This window comes from Hemibagrus wyckioides, linkage group LG06 (genome assembly GCF_019097595.1).
Source record: "Hemibagrus wyckioides isolate EC202008001 linkage group LG06, SWU_Hwy_1.0, whole genome shotgun sequence".
NCBI classification, from domain to species: Eukaryota; Metazoa; Chordata; class Actinopteri; order Siluriformes; family Bagridae; genus Hemibagrus; species Hemibagrus wyckioides.
In genome coordinates this window covers 42,236,653-42,259,152 of record NC_080715.1, presented here as the reverse complement: position 1 = coordinate 42,259,152, position 22,500 = coordinate 42,236,653, and the positions used below count along the sequence as shown (strand labels likewise).

The 22,500-nt window shown below is 40.1% G+C and overlaps 4 protein-coding genes and 1 pseudogene across 5 annotated transcripts in view; 4 read left to right on the top strand and 1 right to left on the bottom strand.

The window, feature by feature from the left end:
- Positions 1–5,911, top strand: part of il20ra (interleukin 20 receptor, alpha) — a 9,967-nt gene extending 4,056 nt beyond the window's left edge. The window contains exons 4-7 of one of the 2 annotated variants that reach the window (XM_058393464.1): positions 983–1,155; positions 2,545–2,686; positions 3,696–3,835; positions 4,771–5,911. In XM_058393464.1, coding sequence (XP_058249447.1) covers positions 983–1,155; positions 2,545–2,686; positions 3,696–3,835; positions 4,771–5,469 — 1,154 coding nt within the window. In that variant the 3' untranslated portion in view covers positions 5,470–5,911. Of the gene's footprint in view, positions 1–982; positions 1,156–2,541; positions 2,687–3,695; positions 3,836–4,770 lie in introns of both variants that reach the window. The other variant, XM_058393463.1, reaches the window with a different exon arrangement.
- A 1,106-nt stretch (positions 5,912–7,017) lies between these two features.
- Positions 7,018–14,282, top strand: cfap206 (cilia and flagella associated protein 206). Its single transcript, XM_058393458.1, has 12 exons — positions 7,018–7,247; positions 7,727–7,810; positions 8,258–8,348; positions 9,109–9,297; positions 9,504–9,662; positions 10,246–10,439; positions 10,641–10,760; positions 10,873–11,071; positions 11,535–11,675; positions 12,453–12,646; positions 13,220–13,363; positions 13,671–14,282. Exons 1-12 carry the CDS (start codon positions 7,140–7,142, stop codon positions 13,896–13,898), a joined length of 1,851 nt encoding a protein of 616 aa, XP_058249441.1. The 5' UTR covers positions 7,018–7,139; the 3' UTR covers positions 13,899–14,282.
- Positions 14,283–14,547: 265 nt separating this feature from the next.
- On the top strand, positions 14,548–15,368 carry LOC131355191 (tripartite motif-containing protein 60-like; the record flags this gene model as incomplete). Its single annotated transcript, XM_058393472.1, has 2 exons — positions 14,548–15,033; positions 15,294–15,368. Coding segments are annotated over exons 1-2 (393 nt in total), but the record flags the coding sequence as incomplete, so codon positions are not given.
- A 1,753-nt stretch (positions 15,369–17,121) lies between these two features.
- Positions 17,122–20,920, top strand: LOC131355182 (tripartite motif-containing protein 16-like). Its single transcript, XM_058393465.1, has 4 exons — positions 17,122–17,406; positions 17,523–17,652; positions 17,883–17,936; positions 19,253–20,920. The coding sequence occupies exons 1-4, from the start codon at positions 17,221–17,223 to the stop codon at positions 19,795–19,797; spliced, it is 915 nt and encodes a 304-aa protein (XP_058249448.1). The 5' UTR covers positions 17,122–17,220; the 3' UTR covers positions 19,798–20,920.
- A 525-nt stretch (positions 20,921–21,445) lies between these two features.
- The window catches only part of LOC131353872 (tripartite motif-containing protein 16-like), a 3,510-nt pseudogene continuing 2,455 nt past the window's right edge, over positions 21,446–22,500 (bottom strand).

Sequence of the window (22,500 nt, the reverse complement as noted above, 5' to 3'; positions counted from 1 at the left end):
TAGATGATTTAAATATATTGAATATCATCCTCTTATATATACACCACGCGACTTTTTTCACTAAGGTCATGCGCTTAGATCATCATTTCTGCTCTCTTAAAATCCGTTTTATATAAAGAGTTGAATTATTTCCAGGAAGTTCTCTAGCCTAAAGCAAGGTACTGAAGCACAAGATGAAATTACACAGAGAGAATTCACCAGCTGTAATTACACCGCTTATCATGTTTTAAAGCCCGCTTCCTTGACTCGGATTAATTCAGCTGAATGATTACAACACAGTTACAGTAAATCACTCTGGCTGTGTTGCTGTACTTTGATCGTCAGTAACACAGGAGGTTTACACACGGGGGATATCAGTAAAGCCTGAAGAGAACGATTACAGCCATCTGATTCATTCAGAATAACAAAGACAGCATGGTGTGGCCTTGATCATCCTCTAACAACACGTCTCAAAGGGTTTTATTCCTTTTATACCACAGCTAGTTTCTAATGTTTTACGTTGTTTTATTTTTTCCATTTATAGTTAAGTTTAATGTTATGGAACGTCTCTGGAAAAAAAAAAAAAATATATATATATATATAATGAAGCACTGACACTGGAGACTCCTTCCACAAACTTACATAAAGTTGAATAAATTTAACATATACTGTTTTTTGGCACTTGCCAATACATGAGCTGTTGCTATAGAAACGATGAGTTATTAGAGATGAGTGCATTAATATAAACCTGCACTATTTTGAGAGTTATGGAAAACTAATCAACACCATCTGACCAATCAGAATTTAGCAGCCACGAGAAACAAGCACAAAGAATAAAAACAATGCAGTGCAGTTTTCATCCAACTCTGATTTCACAAAAACTTCTTTAAAAACTGAAGCACATTTAAACTTTTTCAAACAAACAAACAAACCAAAAAGAAAACAACACAGTGCTTTTTCCCTAACTCTAACCCTAAACCCTAACCCTTTGTTTCTCCGTCAGCCGTCCTGGGACCTCCGCAGCTGAACATATCTGTGGTGGAAAGCAAACTGCAGGTAAAGCTGAGCGGCCCGTTCCGATGGAGGAGTCTGGGAAAGAAGCGGCAGTCGATGTTTAACATCTTCCCTCATATGGTCTACAACATTAGCGTGTACAACAACAGCAGCAAGCGCATGGTATGGCTCTGATCTTTACCTCTGAGACTTCCTGAAATCGCGTCACTGAGATCACAGGAAGTGAAAATCTACTCAGTTTAGAAATTAAAAAAAATGTTGTTACGATCATGAAGCAGACAAAAAAAATCCAGTGTAGGGATAATCAGATCGGCCAAATAAAAAAATCGGATCGGATTTCAACGTTAAACTGGGATTTGGAAAAGAAAATCTATTTTTTGCACCTAGAAATGTTTAGATATAAAGAGACTTTACTGTTTTTATATATTTGACTGATTAATTATGCATAATTTTTCTACATTATTATATTTCTTAAATGTATTATATGCGATTTGTGTGTGCAAGAGTTTAACTTTTACTTATTTAATTTAACTTTTAAGCTTAGTTTTTGTTTTGTTTTTTTATTTTGTATTTTAGGATTTAGTTTGTATAAGAATTTTTTTCTTGTTAACTTTTTTCCCCACTATTATTTATACACGTGCATATAAACAGCAGGTTTATGGTTTTTAAAGAAGAGCTGTCAACCAATCAGACGTGAGGACATTAAAAACTATATGTTTGTTAAGGGCTCAAACAGACACAGGTGTGTGTGAGTTATTTACATTATAGCGCCCTGGTCATCGCTGTTGGTGCGCAGGGTGTCGCCTTACGGATGTTTCAGATCTGAGAAGGGGGAAAAAAAGGTTTCATAAAGACGGCTCAGTGCCAGTTTTCACGACGCCTCTCAGGTTGCGGATCAGCGCTCCTGCCCTCGAGCTCTTCTGAAAATCAGTCTAAGTTCAGCGACAATAAAAGCGGTGTCGGGTCTCACAGGAGTGCTTGGCAGATCTAGGACAAGCTGAGAATTAAAACCACGGTTACGAGCTGAAAAATGACATTCTGGAGCTCCCAGGTGACGCCTGTTAACGTGTTTGCATGAGGACTTTTCCCCGTCAGTCAGAGCAGCTCAGTGTTGAGTTAGTGCTCTCCTCTAAGCGTGTTCAGCTAGCGATGACTAAATCCATTTACAACACACTGCTGTTAAATCCTGGGCTCTGATTGGTCATCGATTAGTTTTCTAGTCAACAGCAGCTCTGACAGTAGCGCAGGTTTATATTAAGGCGCTTGTTCTGATCATTAAATATTACTAAAATGAAAAAAAAACAATGTAATTGTCAGCAAGTTACTGTGGTAAAAGAGGAATGAACTGCTCTGGACTTCTGGTATGAGCAGCATTAGATCGCTTACAGGAACCCTGCTTTACTGCACCACAGTGTCATTGATCAATTTTCTATATCAGCGTGTCACACAGCGTGACATCATCTTGATCTGGCCGTAAAAAGTCACTGAAGCTGTATTGCATCAAGCAGGTTGTCACGTCTTTATTTATTTACTTATTTGGTTTATCAGCAGCACTTCCTGCAGGCGAAGAAGCTCCTGCAGCATGGCCCCCTGGAGTATAACTCAGAGTACTGCGTGAGGGCAGAAGTGCTGTCGATGTCCCTCCATCTGACCAGCACGCTGTCCGACTGGATCTGCATCTCCACTGCTGATGGTAAGATTCATGTAACGTTGATGCGTGTGACAAGACCCCTGCAGTTTGTTTTTGCAGGTGTGTAGTGACGGCTGCTGGTGCTTCTTGTAGGCACGGCCTTGATTTTTTTAGTTCCAACAAGACGCTTTATATACCCATCAACTTTTATTATCATCTCTACTACTTAAAAAATACTAGTAAGCTCTTCTCTGATACTGAGAAATACTAGTTTACTCCTCTCTAATACCCAGAAATGCTACTTAACTCCTCTCTAATACTCAGAAATACTAGTTAACTGATTTTTAAATACTCAGAAATGCTAGTTAACCATTCTCTGGTACTCAGAAATACTAGTTTATTCGTCTCTAATACTCAGAAATACTAGTTAACTCTGGTTTAATATTCAGAAATACTAGTTAACTCTTCTCTAATACTCAGAAATACTAATTTATTCATCTCTAATACTCAGAAATGCTAATTAACCCCTCTCTAATACTTAGAAATACTAGTTAACTCCTTTCAATACTAGTTTACGGACATCCAGTTTTCACTCTGCGTGTGTACGGGTCAGAAAGAACCTCAGACTGCACTCAGGTCTGAAGAAACCCCCGCTTGAATTTAACACTTTATTGTCACAAATACACACCCCATTTTTGTGTCGCCGAAAGCACAGCTCACACTCAGCGTGTGTCTCATACACACAGAGAAAATAAACATTACATATCACGCCTTCACTCACTCATTTGAAACTAGAATTAGATAAAGTGCAGTAGCATGAATGGGTTTAATTAAGGGTAGCGATATTTGATGCAACTAATGATTTAATAATGTCCCATTGTGACGGGACGGGTTTGGGTGAGAGTGAACGTTCCTCATTCCTGATGAACCTCGCCTCATCACTGTGTGATCAGTTATTCTTTCGTTTCGGTGACAGATTTGAATCCTCCTGCACTCTGATGTGTGTGTCTCTGTGTGTGTGTGTATGTGTGTACACCCTCTAATCTCTCTGCCTATGTCTTTCTTCTTCCAGACCCGTTTAAATCTCAAATGCTGCTGCTGATGTTAGGAGGCATCCTTCCCACTGCTATCTGTCTGTTTGTTTTAGTCGCAGTCGGAGGTTTCGCTTATTACTACATCTGTGGTCACAAACCGAGGCTGCCCAAGAGTGTGGTGAGTCACACAGCTAACCACAAACACACCTCACACACTGGTGCAGCATCACCTACTGAGTACTTTCATGCAGGTTAAACTGGAGCCAGAGGTATATTAGAGGAGAATTTAACTGCTTAAACGTTTTATTTTTTTCATTAATATCTCAGGAGAGTTAAAAATAGTGTTCAACTTCATCATAAATGTTACTCCTAGTAGTATACTGACCTCTGATTAAATTAACATGTCAAAAAATATTAATTAAAGTAACGTGTCAAAAAATATTAGTGTTCTGTGTTCACTAAATCCTCTGAATTAATAGATAACTTCTCATTAAATACTCAGAAATACTAGTTAACGAAATACAGGAGACACTTTGAGAACACTGTGAGATACAGCCGAGGCATGCGTCATCTTACTGGGGTGTTTTGTCTGGGTGACGTTTCTGTTTAATTTCTAATTGATGTCTCTTTGGAGATAATACAGACAGCCTTCTCTGAGAGGTTTGCTAAAGATGAGCTATAAAGTGAACAGGCGTGTCTTGATTTCTAAAATGTGGCTCTCCTGCATAGTTTCATTCCAGCCCTTGATCTGGAATTCAGGCGCTCCTTAACCGGCTAGTCAGGAGTGTGCTAAGTAAAAGAACGAGCCTACGGCTTAATCAGACACACCCTGTGGCTGAAGGTTGACGCCATTACAATCAACCTTACAAACACGAGCAATTATCTTTTTATTTATTCACATCACCTTCAGAGATCCCTCCTGCTAATTCTAATAATTAGGTTGTCACACAGGGGTATGTTTGTGTTGATACTGTAACCAGTATCGCCTAACTAATTAACTAACCTCGAATGAACTCTCATTTCTGATTGAATATCTCATAAATCCTCACTGTTTTTTTTTTTACTCCTGTGTAATAATAATTATTACTTATTTTTTCCCACCTCTTCCTCTAGACGGACATTCAAAGGGATGCAGAAGTGGAAAGGAAACTCCAGACATTCCAGCCGGAGAAACATCTTCCCACCATAAACGTGATCATCATCAACAACACCAACCTGAGCACAGGAGAATCAAAGCACAGTTTCCTCAGCTCGCTTCATCATGGTGTTGATGTTCCTGAGCGCTTGCCACTTCCTGAGGTGAGGGAAACAATGGGAGGAGATTATGCAGCACAGAACGTCCAGCAGACCTCAGCAGCAGCAGCTTCGTGTCCACAAAGCCGTCGCAGCTCTCTGAGTGAGGAATACTGCTGGGTACACCAGGAGGATAGGAACCAGGTCGCCTATTGCCCGAATAACTCCAAGGTGGTTCCACAATGTGTGGGCGGAATCAGCTCATACATGGCTCAGACTGGAATAACTGAACAAGCACAAGAGACATATGAAGAAGAAGAAGAGATCCAAACTACATTTTGTAACTGGGACCTAGATACTAGCCACCTCCAGCTGGACTTCCCTCTGCTCAGCAGGTTCAGATTGGAGACCTCAGAAACCACCGAGACGCAGAAGAGAGTAACAAAGACGCAGATGCCACGCCGCCCTGACCTCACCAGTGTAGTGGTCAAACAAGCTTCAGAGGAGGCCGGAGATGACGACCTGCTTCTGAACTTGGAGAAACACTGGGACCTGCAGGTGCAGAGCAGCACTGAGTAGATTCCACAAAGTTCCCAGTCACCACTATTGGAGTTTATTGAATAAACACTCAACGTTCCTTTATCTTAGAGAAATTGATGCAGCTTCAACTGCTGTTTTCACGCATCGAGATCCTCCTGATGGGCGTCATGTCCTTGGTTTTAGATGCAACATGCTTTTGTTTCACTGTAAGATAGAGGACAATAAACACACAACAATAAATACACAGTTTGTTACACACTCAGGGACAGGGTTAGCTTTAGTGTTTCATTTCAGTGAGCTCTGCTAAAGTCTAAAAACCTCAGAACATTCCTTTCTAATGTCTAACTAAATTCAGAACATAACACACAAAAACATGAATGAAGATATTTTTTATACATTCATAACAGTGTTCACTTAGAACATGCATATAAAAAGCAAACTATGAATATCAGATTCTACGAACAAATTATTGTTTTATTTATATATATATATATATATATATATATATATATATATATATATATATATATATATAATGTTTGATTTATGTGATTATTATGTATTGCTGAGTGAAAAGCATGTTCAATATATTTATCATTATTTTATACTCATCTTCTCTTTCCACTTAAATGTGAATATCATAAGCATAAAATGTCTAAATGTCAACGGGATTTTTTGCCACATGAAGGACTGTTTTTTTTTTTTTTGTTTTACAATAAGCTTTTATCTACGTATAAGTGATATAAATGAAGGATATTTTAATCATTAAAAATGTTCACAAAATAAAGACAAGACATGACCTTAAGTCTGGAAAGAAAAGTGTGTGGTTTGTAACAGGTGTTTACCTAGTTCACTGTTTCTGATGTTTAAGACTTTAAGCTCAACTCGTGCGCTCTCTCTCTCTCTCTCCCGCTACCTTCTTTCATTCCTGAAGTAATCTTATTTTTTTTCTTATTTAACATGAAGCATATGGAATGCCCAAAGTAAATAGAGGATTTAAGACTATTTAGGTAACGTTTACTAGGTAACTAAGTAGGTAACTACTATTCTGCTAGTTAAGCTACACTAACATTAGCTGGCATTAGCTAGTTGCTTAATAAGAATTTAGCTATTTCAGCTACAATATATATTAAAAAAAATTTCAATATGTTTTTTTCATAACATGCAAGTTTCATAAAATTAGTTGTATATGGAATTTGACTATTTTTTGGAAGAGGTTATGCAACACTGAATTGAACAAAACAAAGGTGAAGAAGAAGAAGAAGAAAAGGAAGAGGAAGAGAGGACAGAATTCATAACAAAAATAATGAAAACAAAAGTTATTGTGTGAAATCCCTTTTTCTCTTTTTTGTGAGAAAAAGGGAAATGAAGAACATACACACACACACAGAGAGAGAGAGAGAGAGAGAGAGAGAGAGAAAGAGAGAGAGAAGAGAGAGAGAGTTATACTTATAGAGACATACAGACTGTATTAATCAACTGTATTAACTGTTATTAAACGTGTTGTGTACAATGGGTTTTGTCTCCCTCTCTGGCCGCTTGCGGAACTACAACGCGCCTGTGTTTACGTCACCACGGCAACCAGTGCCTTGAGCGTGGACAGATACCGCGTGAACACTATTTCGTTTAATTGCAGCAAAATAATTAATAATTATATAACAAGCAAAATAATATATACAATAATTTAGCACGGTTGTACAATCTACAGCATGTCTCGAGCGCAGGCTGAAAGCGTTATTAAAAATATCATCCGTGAAATAGCAGAGCAGTGCTCCAGGCAGGGCCAGGCCGTGTCCGAAACCCTCACTGCCTTCATGGTGAGTCTCTGTCCGTCCTCTTATTTTATTTCATCTTATTTTATCATTTATAAAGCATCAATGACACAATAGAATGTTATAAAGCAACTAATGTTATATAGGCTACTTCATGAAAGGGAAAGTGGGTGTATTTTAAAAGTTTGTAAAGCAGATAAAAAAAATCTATTATAAGAAAAAAGTTGAATAAATAAAAGTGATATTCAACCTTGTAGGGTTTCTTCTCAACACAGATGGATAATAACTTTCCATACAAACATAATTTGGTATTAAGTAATAAGTATTTTGGACTAAAATGCCACAGAGACCACAGAAAATATCCAGAAAATGACTTAGATTTTTAGAGAGAGTGAGAGAGAGAGAGAGAGAGAATAATGTAGCACTGAAATCAAAATAAATACATAGTAAATTCACTTTTCTGAGATTTTGGGTGAGTATTTGATCATTTAACCTCTCGCCAACCCCACCCCCTCTCCCCCCAGGTAAAAGCTGTCGTATTGGACCCAAGAAACCTCTTTAATGTCGACCGGACGCTGACCAAGCAGGATGTGGAGAAACTGATCGAGGTATTGTTTCTGCACTCTCTATTTTCTGACCTCTAACTGGTCAAACGGTGTTGATTAATTTCCTTTAAATCGCTTCACTGAGCTGCAGAATCACAGGTTTACATTAATGCACTAGTTCTGTTACATCATGGTTTCTACAGTACTGGCTTTAATACACATATTAAAATAAACATAATAAAATAAGTAATCGTTGTGTTAAACGTTTATGGAAGGAGTCTCCAGTGTCAGCACTTTGTACCATCGCTCTGTAACATCACAAGTTGTGTTTAAAATGTTTTTTGTTTTATTCACTTTGAAAGAAAGAGAAGAGAGGGACGGATGAGGGAGGGAACGACTGTTTATCACTGATAGAACTTTAAGCAAGAACTTTAAAACAAATGTAACCATAAATGCTTAAGAACATATAACACTGTATTCACTGGCGTGTGTGTGTGTGTGTGTTCTCAGCTGTGTGTGGGCAGACTGTTGGATCAAAAGAGTCCGGCTTTGGACACCATTAAAATGCAGGTTCATTTCGATATGAATTACACGTCTCGACGTAAGTAGTGTTTTTTATTATTCCTGCTATCAGTAGTGTAGTGATGTGTATGTTTGGCCGTGTGAGAGCAGAGAAATCCCATTTCCTGTTTGTTTACGGTCCCTGAATAGTTTTGTCTATTCATATCCTGTTGTGTCGTAGCTTCTTTGTGATGTCTCATCATATATTTTATATTTTTTAATGCTTCACAGTTCCTTTTTTCTACAACTATGGACTCTTTTCTTTGTTTTGTTTTTGATCCTCTGATTGTTCTTGTTTAACGCTTCCTGATTGAGACTGGTTATGATTAGCACTCAGCGCTACAAATTCTAAAAGTAATATGTTAGTAGCTTAAAAAAAAGTGCTATCAAAAATTTTAAATATAAAAAATGTAATCAAAGGAAACTACAAAATATAAATTTAGTAAAGTTTCTTGAAATGATATCTCATTATCTGGAGAACTAATTTCCAAATTATAACCTATTAGAGTTTATTTGTTTTCTTTGTTCTAAAATAATTGACATTATTGGACATGACACTTTGAAACAAATATCTGTATCTTGTTCGACACAGACATACACTGATCAGCCATAAAATTATGACCACCTTCCTGCTCCCCCTTTTGCTGCTAAAGCAGCCTTGATGAGGGGATCATCAGTGTTATTCACTTCACCTGTCAGTGGTCATAATGTTATGGCTGATTGATGGAATTATTCAGGTCTCCAAGTTAGATCTAGTCCAGTAATTGTGTCCCGTGTGAAACATGTTCACCTTCGTGCAGGTGAGTTCATGCGGGAGCACCAGAAGGTGGTGCAGATGCGTCTTCTGCCCGTGTGCCGGGAAATCACTGACAGCAGAGCTAAGAGTCGAGACGAGCTGGACGCTCTCTACCACAGGATGGTCACCTATGTGATTTTACGCTCTGGCCTCGGCTCAGCGTCAGACGTCAACAATGTTCAAGAAGCCACAGGTGAGAACACCCGAAAACCCAGTGTCGGTCACCACGCTCCTCCACGCTGAGATGTACCTCCATTACATGTTTATCTAGATGCGCTCACACTGTTTTTCCATTCAGGTATGAATGGGACCTATGATTGAACAGAGATCCTGAATCCACTGTAGCTCATCATTCCAGGCTTCCTTTTCTTACACTAGGTATGTGTGTGTGTTTTATAGCTGCCCTGCAGAGTGTGTTCCCCCCGTCAGAGCTGGCCGCCTTCATGTCTCTGCTCAGGCGTGATAAAGAGCTGCAGCTGAACGAGCTCACCACCATCGTCACGGGGATTCGCCTCTTCAACAAGGACAGCGGGAAGGGAGGAGAGAGCATCGAGGACCGTGAGTGCATCTCACTTGAACTCCTGAGTAATTCTCTATAACAGTTCCTCTGACTGGGGCTCAGGTTTATATTCATGCTCCCATCACTAAAAAACTAGAAATTGGAAATCATTCTTATGGTGAGGTTTTTGTTTATGCAATGTTGATGGAAGGAGTCTCCAGTGTGAGCACTTGTAACAAAGGTAAAGTTGTAACTTTCAGACAAGACAAAGGAGTTTTTATTTGTTCAGCTTTGTTTTGGTTCATTAAATGCATATAGAGAAAATAAAGAGATGCTGGTGAGACTAGTGAACTTTGCTAAAATTAGCCAAGTTTAAATGCCACGAGTTTCTCGTTTATTCGGTTTCATGTGTTTTTATTACTCACTATACAATCTACATGTTTGTGTTTAGTATTTAAAAGACTTAATTATTTAAAAAAATTGTTTACAAATACACACAGAAAATTTAACTGAATGATTATCCAGGACTGTTGAGGAGAATGAAGTTTTCTTGGCAGTAATGATCTTAATGATTTCCCTGTAACTTTATCAATGTGCTGTCCTGGTCCCGGGCTTGGTCCTGGTTGTTGTTCTGTCATGAAGTGCTGGCCATCCTGAATGAGGCTCTTCCTGCTGCCAGCGCTGAAATAGATCGTGAACTGGAAGGGACGCAGCATTTAGCCTGGCGCTACACCGCTCTGTTGGAGAGAAGCTCTGCCTCTGAGCTAAACACAGACCTGCTCACACAGGCTCTGTACAACACACGCCAGCATGAAGCCTTCCTCAAAATCATCCTGGTTAGTTACAGAGACGTCAAAAATATCCAGCAGCCCGACTCACAGCCGTAGACTAGTAATTTATTGAGCTATTACAATAACGCTTATAGCAAAATTTTATGAATTATGGTTTTTAGAATTTCTACAATTTTCACCACAGAAAAATCTCAGTGTACTCTATTGTCAATACATAGTGATATGAAGTCCATGTGTCTCCACCAGGCGGACGTGATCACCTGTGCGAAGCAAGTGGAGACTCTTCAAACTGACCTCATATCAAGGATGAGGGTGCTGAAGGCCACAGTTCACACCCAAACCGCCGTGCCAACATCCCAGGTGTTTGTAAGTAAGCTTCCCTTGCTCTCTCCAAAACATATACATGTCAAATTCTTGCCTAACTGTTTGACATCTCCATCCTCTCTCAGTCTGATGATTTTAAATCTTTCTCTATCAGCCTCACTTCACAGAGTTGGCCAGGCTGTGGGCGGGGCTTCAGGACGAGACGCTGCTGCTGAACATGCTCAGGAACGTGGCACTGAGCCTGAGGCCGTTCCTCTCGGCTAAGTCCCAGATGCTGGAGAATGCTCAGCTGGATGAGATGCTGCAGGGTCAAACCGTCAGATCTGATGCAGAGAGAGCTGCTGAGAGCTCAGGTACGCTCTGACATTCAACCATTTTGTTGTGTAAAATCACAATGTTGTGTCCTTCCATGAATCTTATTATATTATTATTATTCTTTATTCTGTGAACGAAAACAAAACCTGCACTGCACCACTGCCATAACTGCTGCAGTTATAGAAAATAAATCAGCATGCAAACAAAGTGTCCAAATGTTACAGTATGTAATAATGGACACAGGAAAGGCCTGATGTGGTATTTATGCTCGGTACCATGGTTACATTCTTTCATGTATTCATCGGATACTCTGTTGTACATCTACATCCAATTTAGTGTGTCTCTTACGATGCCACAATTACATTTATACAATTACTTAGCTGTTCAGGGTTTTTTTATGCATGTGTGTGTGTGTTTGTTGTTTGTGTGTTTGTTGTATTGTGTGTTTGTTGTTTAGTGTGCTTGTTGTTTCATGTTTTTGTTGTTTTGTGTGTTGGTCAGAGGAGTGTGTGGACCCGGAAGAGATGAAGGGTTACGAGTGGATTCTGCCTGAGACCACGGCTAACTTTGAGCAGCTTCCTGTGCAGTACAGGGGTGTGTGTGGATACACTCTCGTAGAGAAGAACGGACTTCTGCTGCCAGGTTCATGGAGAACTTTTTCTTTCTTCTTTTTTTTTTCCAATATGCAAAATGTTAAACAGAAACAAACTAAAAAGGTGCTTGAGGGACTGGACAACATTTAGACCGCTGTCTTAATCAGATACCCAAAAGGAACAAAGTTATTCGACAGTCTAAAATACTGACAGTGAAACATCTCTGACTGAACACATCATTAAACTCCTTAGGGTCATTAGGGTCCTTCATGCTGCAATCTGATTGGCCAGGAAATTATAAGCAACTTGTAGGCGTTGCCTGTACAATGTTATTTTTTTATTTTTATCTACGATATCTAGTTAATTTATTAATCATTCTGTCTGAAAATGGGTTTACGTGCTCGGCTTTATATTTAGATTAGATTAGCAAAGTAAACTAACTGTACTAGCTACATACAGCCATATTTCTTGGTAACATCTTTGTGCACATTTAATGAGAAGTCATATATACAGGATAAAGATAAAAGTAAATTGGAACTAACTAGCAGGGAACTAAAAAAGCATAACTACCGGCAGAATTGTTGTATTGCTTCCTAACTTATTTGTCTAGAATTGAGAATATCTTGGTTCATTTATCAAGTTGCTTGTTGCTGAAATTCTGCAAATATATAGAAAAATTAACTCATGTCACTGTGACAATTGCTAGTGTAAAACTATGGCTAGTGATGTCATTAAACAGAATTTTAAATGTAATAAATAAAAGACCTGCTTCAGGACAGGATGTTATTAGTATTTCTGATGCTCAATCCATGCTTTCTTTCCTAAGGAAACCCGAACATCGGCATCCTGAAGCACAGAGAGAAATACTACAGCTTCAGCTCCAAGCAGGCAGCGTATCGATTTGCCTCCAATGCAGACGAGTACACCGAGCTGATTGCAGAAATAGCCAAGAAATCTCCCGAGCTGATCCAGCTACTTGAGCTTCATCAGCATTTTGCCAGCGTGACTCCGTACTCTCAGGTATGTGTGATTTATCACAGATATGCTCCGTCACCCAATCTCCGTCCATTGTCTATACCCGCTTTATTCCTAATCGGTCACAGGGATCTGCTGGAGCCTATCCCAGCACACTTTTGGCGAAAGGCAGGGGTACACCCTGGACAGGTCACCAGTCCATCACAGGGCCACATATAGACAGACAACCACACACACACTAACTAATTTAGAATTACCAATCAACCTAATGTACATGTTTTTGGACTGTGGGAGGAAACTGGAGTACCTGGAGTAAACCCACACAGGCATGGGGAGAACATGCAAACTCTACACAGAAAGGCCCCTGGACCTTCTTGCTGTGAGGCAACAGTGCTAACCACTAAGCCACCGTGCTCCCCCTTCACTTAGATCTCTTAGCATATATTACATTGTGTGAGAACAATTACACACTCCTATGGCATGCTGCGACAGGAAAGTAATCAATGAGTTTCTGATAACAGCAAGTGGTGTCTCAGTGAACGCTTTACTCCTTTAGACATAGATAATTTGGTTTAAAATCATCTGTTGTACGTGAAGGTGACAAGCATGTCTCCACAGATGCAGTCAGGTGAAAGATTGTTGGTGAAACCCATCAGCAAACGTGAGAGCAGCACACAGACGGACACCCACCCACTGGAAAGCAACATAGTGAAATCTTACGAGTGGAACGAGTGGGAGCTGAGACGAAAAGCCCTCAAACTGGTCAGCAGCTCTGCCAAAATCATTTGATTGAAATAATGATACTGTTTATCTAACTATACCTAACTGAGTATATTGGTAAGAGAATGTTGGACATGGAGCTGCCAGGCAGGCGACAAAGAGGAAGAGGAGGTATATTGATGTAATAAATGAGGATATGAAGCTAGTGGGTGCAAGTGTTGAGTATGCAGAAGATAGGGATCGGTGGAAAGAGATGATTCCACCCCTAAGGGGAAAAGCCAAATTATGAAGAAGAAGAAGATCTAACTACACCTAACACACATACAATTTATCATGTTTTTTTTAATAGGCAAACCTGCGCAGTAAAGTAACCCGCTCCATGCAGACCGACCTGAGCCACATGAGGAGACACAACGCCACCCAGACGTTCGCTCCAAAAGATTCTGCCTGCCAGACGAAGAGAGATGGAACGAGTAATGTACCTAAACCTCATATCTACCTGGCTGGTCTGAGAGGAGGAGCAAGTCCGACCACTCGCATGACCAAAATCGATTTAACTAGAGCTATTCATGAGTAATCTGTGTTGGTTTATTTGTTACTTTTAGCCAAAAGTAACATTGTATGGATGTATTGTATATACTGAGCTGTTGAATTCTGGATGCTGATTGGTCAGAAGGTGTTGATTAATTCTTTAGAACAGCAGCTCTGACAGTAGTGCAGGTTTATATCAATGCAATCACTCTAATATGTTATGGTTTCTTTAGTAACGGCTCATCCACAGAGACTCGTTCAGTTGACGTGAATGGAAGGAGTCTCCAGTGTCAGAGGTAAAGCTGCCGGATAGACGAGTTTACGATTCTTTAGAGATTCTCTTTTACAAAAGTTTATCTTTTTTTGTCTTATTAACTAAGAGCAATTAAAAAAAAGGAACACCAATATTAATTGATAAAAAGTATGACGTACATAAATAAACTGAAATTTGGAATTGTTGGCTATGGTATTTTATAAAAGGTTTTGGGAAGATGGTGCTCATGTCATTCAGGGCAAATGACACACACACACACACACACAAAACTTTAACCTCTGACATCATCAACATCCAAGCTATTGCATAATGAATTAATGATTAACATGATATTGGTGGATTTAATTATAGTAAATAATGTTATGAGGAATAACACAATATACTACAGAAATATTCCATGCTGGTGTGAATTTAACCGAATTAGCTTTAAATAATGTCTATAAAATGAGATTTATATTAAGTCTGTACACACAACCACTCATAGCCACACCCCTTTTCATCCATTTTTAAAGCTCCACCCACTCTCTTTATGTTATATTACACATGAAGAACAAAAACCTGATAAGTGTCACCCGCTGTCTCTGGAAATATGGCCGCAGCAAACATCTCAGTAGATCAGGATCAGTTTAGCTGTTCGATCTGTCTGGAAATCCTGAAGGATCCGGTGACAATCCACTGCGGTCACAGTTACTGTAAGGTGTGTATTAATGGTCACTGGGATCAGGAGGATGTGAAGATGGTCTACAGCTGTCCTCAGTGCAGAGACACTTTCACTCCAAGGCCTGTTCTACGAAGAAACAACATGCTGGCTGAAGTGGTGGAGAAACTGAAGAAGACTGAAGTCTCGTCTTGTTTTTGTGCACATGATACAGAATCTGGTACAGAATCAGACAGAAGTAAAAAACAGGTGAGAGCTAAAAATCATTTAAGACATTTTGTACTGACTTTCAGTGATTTACATATGTAATGTGTTGAAGACCTTTGCCCTCACTCAGGGAGAGTCATGATATGGATGAACTTTAACTGCAGTTAATAATTTCCCACCTGCTCATTGATACTGTTAATAAATACATCTAAATCAGAAGACTTTAGATATGAACTCTTTACATGCTGTTAATATTTAACTCATAACGTTCAACCAGAAATGTTTATTTCATATTTTTTCAGAATGAGTTAAAGGAGGATCAGATGAAATTCCAGCAGAGAATCCAGGAGAAGCAGAAGAAGGTGCAGGAGCTGAAACAGACTGTGAACACTATAAAGGTGAGCAGTGAGCAGAGACAGAGCTGCTCCTAGAAACACACACAACATGGACAACCAGTCATTTAGAGTCCTAGTGTAAGGATTCACTGGAGGCAGGCGTAGCAGAATCCATATGCGGATCTTTATTATAACAAAATCAGCAGGCAAGTTGCAGTATCGATATGAACAGGCAAAAGGGTCAAAAAGCTGGGCAAAACACTGAGCAAACGAAACCAAAACCGCAAAACTGACAAACGTAGAAACTAGGAACAGGAAGGAATAGGGGCTATGAGGACTGAAGGAGGGAGGATAGGTTCAGGGTCAGTGGGTTGGTCTGTAGCGTCATGGAGCATGGAGAGAGCGTCAGCTTTACCGTTTTTAGAGCCTGGTCGATAAGTAACAGAAAACTTGAAGCGGGAAAAGAACAGCGCCCATCTGGCTTGACGAGGATTATTCCGCTTGGCTTCTCTGAGATATGCGAGGTTGCGATGATCTGTGATTATAAGGAATGGGTGGTTGTCTCCCTCTAGCCAGTGCCTCCACTCCTCTAGGGCAGCTTTCATAGACAGCAGTTCACGATTACACACATCATAGTTCACCTCGGCGGGTGTGAGCTTCTGTGAAAGGAATGCACATGGGTGTACTTTTCCTGAACTGGGTTGTCGTTGGGATAGAACTGCCCCTATCCCACTGTTAGATGCGTCTACCTCCACTATGAAGGGCAGATCAGGTCTCAGGTGGTAGAGGATGGGAGCCGAGGTGAAGCTCTGTTTCAAGCGAAGGAAGGCTTGTTCGGCCTGATCATTCCACTTGAGGTGGTGTGGTTTCCCTCTTAACAGAGACGTGAGGGGGCTTGCAACAGTGCTGTAGTTTCATATAAACCTTCGGTAAAAGTTGGCAAAGCCCAGAAATCTTTGTAAGTCTTTGACAGAGGACGGCTTAGGCCATGATGTACCCCAGGAAAACTTCCCTTATCTGGTTAGCGAAGTAATCAGCAGAAGTTTTTACCTGGGGGTCTGAATCCCATACAGCCGATGCCCAATCCAGCGCTTTCCCTGTGAGAAGGGATAACATAAACACACACCTGGTTGTTTCACTGCCGTAGGCTTCTGGTTGTTGCCGGAAAACGTTGTCACACTGCCGTAGAAATCCTCTGCATTGGTCGGCGGAGCCATCAAACTTCTCCGGTAAAGCGAAGCATGGTAACTCACTGCGTGAACCGGACGCTGGCACGGTAGCAGTAGCTTGGCTGGTCAGCTGTAGTTGGAGCTGTTGGTTGGCGGCCTTGAGCGTATCCACTTCCACGTGATAAGCCTGGATGAGAACGCGCTGGCGCCACAGAGCAGCTCTCATATCCACTGGATTCATGTTGGGTGAAGTATCCTGTAAGGATTCACTGGAGGCAGGCGTAGCAGAATCCATATGTGGACCTTTATTATAACAAAATCAGCAGGCAAGTTGCAGTATCGATATGAACAGGCAAAAGGGTCAAAAAGCCGGGAAAACAAACACTGAGCAAATGAAACCAAAACCGCAAAACCGACAAACGTAGAAACTAGGAACAGGCAAGGATCATACACGTGGCAGACAAATAGAGAATCAACAAGGCTTGGTACACAAACTACAGAGAATGATACTTCGCGTACAATAGAGGGAGCACGCTGCTTAAAAGCGGTGGTCAGACCTGCATGCATATTGACACCCAGTAAGAGAGGGAATGATGGATGAGATTTAAATCTTCTGTGTGTGTGTGTGTGTGTGTATGTATGTGTGTGTGTGTATGTGTGTGTGTGTGTCCTAACAGCTCAGTGCACAGACAGCAGTAGATGACAGTGAGAGGATCTTTACTGAGATGATCAGCTCCATGGAGAAAAAGCGCTCGGAGGTGACGGAGCTGATCAGAGCTCAGGAGAAGGCTGAACTGAGTCCAGCTGAACGACTCCTGGAGCAACTGGAGCAGGAGATTGCTGATCTTCAGAGGAGAGTCACTGAGCTGGAGCAGCTTTCACACACACACGATCACATCCATTTCCTCCAGGTAACACTCACTGTCTGATCTACAGAGCCAGCTGTTGCTTGCTTTCTCTCACTGGTTAAATGCTCTGATTTGTCCTGAGATCATATTTTCCTTCTTGTACATTATTCTGTATCCAGTCTCGCTCTGCTTTACCTGAACATGACGACTCCTCCAGCATCGCTGTCCATCAACATCTCTCATTTGACAGAGTGAGGAATTATCTCTCAGACATAAAAAAGCAATTCTTCAACAAAATCCCTTCATATGGTGAGAGGAACTACATTTTTCCCCAGATACACAGAAATGGATTAATAGGATTTACCTGAACGTCACATAATCACAGCTACAGGATCAGCTGAAAGATAATGCAGTTACACTTACACAAGTTCAATACTTAATCATTGTGCATTGATCATTTATAGTCTAAATGCTGTGTTTATTTTAAATCACAATCTGATCGCTGTGTATTATTCCACCTCTGCTTTGTCTCATCACAGCAGTGTGGATGAATTTACCTTCAGAGCCGAAGACTCGAGAAGATTTTCTAGAAAGTATGTAAACACACACACACACAAATGTGTTGTTTTTCAATCATACATATCCTTGAAAGTTTAGCCAGATTATAAACACATAGGTTGACACACAGGGGTTTAAATGTCTGTTAAAGGGAAGTTTCCACCCTGTGACTCATTGTAATTGTAATTAGTGTCTCTGCATAAATTGATGCACTGACTTGGCTGGATACTGCACCATGGGGAAGAAAAAAGAACTGCCAATGGACCTGCGTAATAAGGTAGTAGAACTTCATAAAGCAGGAAAAGGATATAAAAAGATATCTCAATACTCTAGTCATAAATGCCAGTCAGTACCGATCAAACACTGATAAAGAAGTGGAAAATAAGAGGTTCTGTTGGTCAGGTAGACCAAAAAAGATTTCAGCCACTACTGCCAGAAGAATTGTTCGGGATGAAAAACAGCAGAGGCACCCTGACTGGTCTGCGACTATGACGTACCAATATGTAACAAACTGTCCTGCACTGTGTATTCAGCACCTTTCTATCAGAACCAGCATTAACTTCAGCAATAAGCAACAGTAGCTTGTCTGTTGGATCGGATCACACGGGCCAGCCTTCTCTCTCCACATGCATCAGTGAGCCTTGACCACCCATGACCCTGTCCCCGGTTCACCACTGTTCCTTCTTTGGACCACTTTTGATAGATACTGACCACTGCAGACCGGGAACACCCCACAAGAGCTGCAGTTTTGGAGATGCTCTGATCCAGTGGTCTAGCCATCACAATTTGGCCCTTTGTCAAACTCACTCAAATCCTTACGCTTGTCCATTTTTCCTGCTTCTAACGTCAACTTTGAGGACAAAATGTTCACTTGCTGACTAATATATCCCACCCACTAACAGGTGCCATGATGAGGAGGTCAGGGGCAGTGGTGGCTCAAGTGATTAAGACTCTGGGTCGTTGACCGGAAGATTGGGGGTTCAAGCCCCAGCACCACCAAGTTGCCACTGTTAGGCCCTTGAGCAAGGCCCTTAACCCTCCCTGCTCCCGGGGTGCTGTATCATAGCTAACCCTGTGCTCTGACCCCAACCTCCAAGGATGGGATATGCAAAGAAGAGAATTTCACTGTGCTGTAATGTATATGTGGCAAATTAAATTAAATTTAAATCATCAGTATTATCCACTTCACCAGTTAGTGGTCATAATGTGGCTGTGTATATATAAAAGTATAAGAAATGTAAGAAACTGAAATAATTAAAATACAAGGCTCTAATGAATTACCGATTTAAAAATGTCCGCTTGAAATTAAACGATTAAAACATTATTTCATACAGTTTGTTTTTGCTTTCAGATTTCTGTTATCTGACTCTGGATCCTAACACAGCACACGGTTACCTCCGTCTGTGTGAGAAGGACCGAGCGGTGAGACGCAGAAAGAAAGACAAGCCGTATCCGCGTCACCCTGACAGGTTTACCTCCATGGCTCAGGTGTTGAGTAAGGAGAGTGTGTGTGGACGCAGTTCCTGGGAGGTGGAGTGGAGCGGTGAAGGATGTGTGTACATCGCAGTCTCATATAAAGGGATCAATAACAAAAAGGAGGCCAGACGAACTGTGTTTGGCTACAACGATCAGTCCTGGAGTCTGGTGTGTTCCCAGCATCCTCTCTCTTTCTATCATAACACCATTAAGGCCGAGTTCGGAGTTCCGACACCGTCCAGAATAGGAGTGTATGTGGATCACAGGGCAGGAAATCTGTCCTTCTACAGCGTCTCTGACACCATGAAGCTCCTCCACAGAGTCCACACCACATTCACTCAGCCTCTATACGCTGGATTTACTGTGTGGACTCCTGAAACAGTTGTCAGGTTTTCAGATCCACAAGCACCAAATTATTAGCGTTTCTATAGTAACGGCTCATAAGTGTTACGTCTAACAAAAATACTGGAGAACAAAGAGCTCCAACATTGTGATGCCAGAGAAATCGTACAACTAATAATGAATAAATATTGTTAATATTATATTACATTCATTATAAGACAAATTGTCAGACTCTAGTGAAATATTCCAGCAAAAATGTTAAGACAGTTCGGTTTATCGTGACGTCAAGTGTCTTCTAGAGCCCCCTAGTGGCCAGAAAGAATAAAGCAATTCGTTTAAATTATGGATATTTAAAATAATAATAATAATAATAACAATAATAATAAATCATGATATTTGGGGAATTTTTCTTTAAATGTATAAGAAACAAAGTGATCTATATTTTAGTGCAGCCTAGATATGAACTTTAATTGATCAATGTAGACAAAGACAGATTTCTGTGTTTTAATCGAATGTATAACGGCCTTCTTTATAGTCACATGGAGGGTTTCGCTTTACTTCATTTCTGATTTTTGCTTTCCATTTCCCACTGTTTCTTTTCTTTGCATGAAGTGTATTTAAGTAGGTTAGATCTTACATTTAAAATCAACGCAGATTCAGAGCCAAAAACTCAAAACGATTTACTAGATTTTCTAGATGTACACACACACACACACACACACACACACACAAACACAGACACACAAATGGAAAGTGAAGACTTTCTGAATTCTGATTTAAAAATGAAAAATTTTAAATAAATTCGAGTCATTTTCTGTCCTGAAGTTTATCCTTAAACTCTATTATGTAATCATGTGAACTTCTACTCACTCTCTCTCTCTCTCCCTCTTTCTCTCTCTCTGTAAGTTATAATGTGTGAAAATCAACACACCAGATAGAACTGTGAATAGACAAACACATCAGAGTTGTTATCTGGAGGCTCGGTTTTACAATGTAGAACACCATCAGTGTCAAAAACACAACCCGAGTGATCCTCTTCACTAAAAGACACATGACAGGATTTCCAGCAGGACTGTGTCTCACTGTGAGAAATAAAACCTCTACTGCATTGTGTTCATGATGATAATGATGTCAATAAAGCAGAAATATTTCACTGTAACCTGAACTTCAGTGTCATTTGTTCTGCATACAAATTTTCCGTGAACAAAAAGTTTGTAATTTATTGATAAATGCAAATATGAATCTGAATAAATGAATCTTTATTACCTTATTTCATTTATGTTGCATTGTTTACTGCTGAGAGATATCACTAAAAGTGCATACTGTTGGGCCACATCACACCACCTCATTATTTTCCTGGACCTTCATGCCTCTTCCTGTTTTATTCCTTACCTGATGTAAGATGAAGATTTCTTGCTCATTAAAATACTATTTAGACGGAAATGAATCTGTAGATGAATATGTAGATAAAACTCACAAAACCCATTCAAAGTATCCAGTGACTTCAGAGCGATGGAACCGGAAGTGTGGTGGTGGATCATGTGCATTTCATGAGAATGTAGTAATTTAAAAGTGGTGTGTGAGCGCCGTCTGGTGGTCAGAAAGTGAAATGTTTCTGTTAAATTAAACCCACATTCATTACGACTTCCTTTCCTTCTGATCTCTTTATATGAGACTGATATTGACACCCAGTTCACACCGTTCTCCTGTGGTCTGATCTTTTTCTCTAAAACTCAGAGATAAACTTGGATTTATAAGGTTCTGTCTGCCAGCCAATCATCATCCAGGCTGAATATGGGATGAACACAACAGAGGAAGCTTTAACCAATCATCTACTGTATGATTTAATGTAGTTTAAATATTGTTAAATGCTTTACAGTGAAATTTCAGGGTTTAGAAACAACTTCAGACTTTACAAAGTGAAGGTATATTTTACATCCAGAACACAAGCAGAAAAATCAACTGAATTAAAAAGTTGATCTTTTATTTTTCTAGAGTGTGATCCTAACAGGTTTAAAATGTTGTACTGTACTGGCTTTATTACTGTTTATTAGTGATTTAATGAGAGGATGCTTCATATGAAACAAACAGATAGAACTTTACAGTGCTAAAGTCACAAGATATCATTTGATCTTTTTTTGTTAATTTTACTAGTTTTAACATTTCCTTTTTTAATCAGTGTAAAATGACATTTTTCTTACAAAATAAAAATGACTGTATTTTGTGCAGCTGGATTGTGTGCTAGTAAAACAGATGATGGAGTAACAATGTGGTAATGTGCAGGAATTTTACACAAAACTCTACACACATTATTCTGGATCACACAATCTCACAGATGAGGAACCTAAACACCAGTAGAGCCTGAATCCAGCATATAGAGGATGAGTGAATGTGGTGTGGACTCTGTGGAGGAGCTTCATGGTGTCAGAGACGCTGTAGAAGGACAGAGTTCCTGCACTGTGATCCACATAAACTCCTATTCTGGAGGGTGATGGAACTCTGAGATCAGTCTCAATGTTGTTGTGATAGAAAGAGAGAGAAGAAGAAGAAGAACACTCCAGACTCCAGGACTGATTGTTGAATCCAAACCCACACTCATAACCCCGTCCTTTCCTGCTGATGTCTTTATATGAGACTGATATGTCCACACCAACACCACCGCTCCACTCCACCTCCCAGTAACAGCGTCCACACACACTCTCCTTACACAACACCTGTCTGTAGGAGTCAAATCTCTCTGGATGATCAGAGTACTGCTGCTCTCTCTTACTGTATCTCACC

Bases quoted from the DNA above. Each gene is read 5' to 3' on its own strand.
- cfap206 (XM_058393458.1), top strand. From the start codon at position 7,140: ATGTCTCGAGCGCAGGCTGAAAGCGTTATTAAAAATATCATCCGTGAA. The intron at 7,811-8,257 runs GTATTGTTTCTG...GTGTGTTCTCAG, and splicing joins ATGTGGAGAAACTGATCGAG to CTGTGTGTGGGCAGACTGTT. The intron at 13,364-13,670 runs GTCAGCAGCTCT...TTTTTTTAATAG, and splicing joins GACGAAAAGCCCTCAAACTG to GCAAACCTGCGCAGTAAAGT.
- LOC131355182 (XM_058393465.1), top strand. From the start codon at position 17,221: ATGATCAGCTCCATGGAGAAAAAGCGCTCGGAGGTGACGGAGCTGATC. The intron at 17,407-17,522 runs GTAACACTCACT...TTCTGTATCCAG, and splicing joins ATCACATCCATTTCCTCCAG to TCTCGCTCTGCTTTACCTGA. The intron at 17,653-17,882 runs GTGAGAGGAACT...GTCTCATCACAG, and splicing joins CAACAAAATCCCTTCATATG to CAGTGTGGATGAATTTACCT.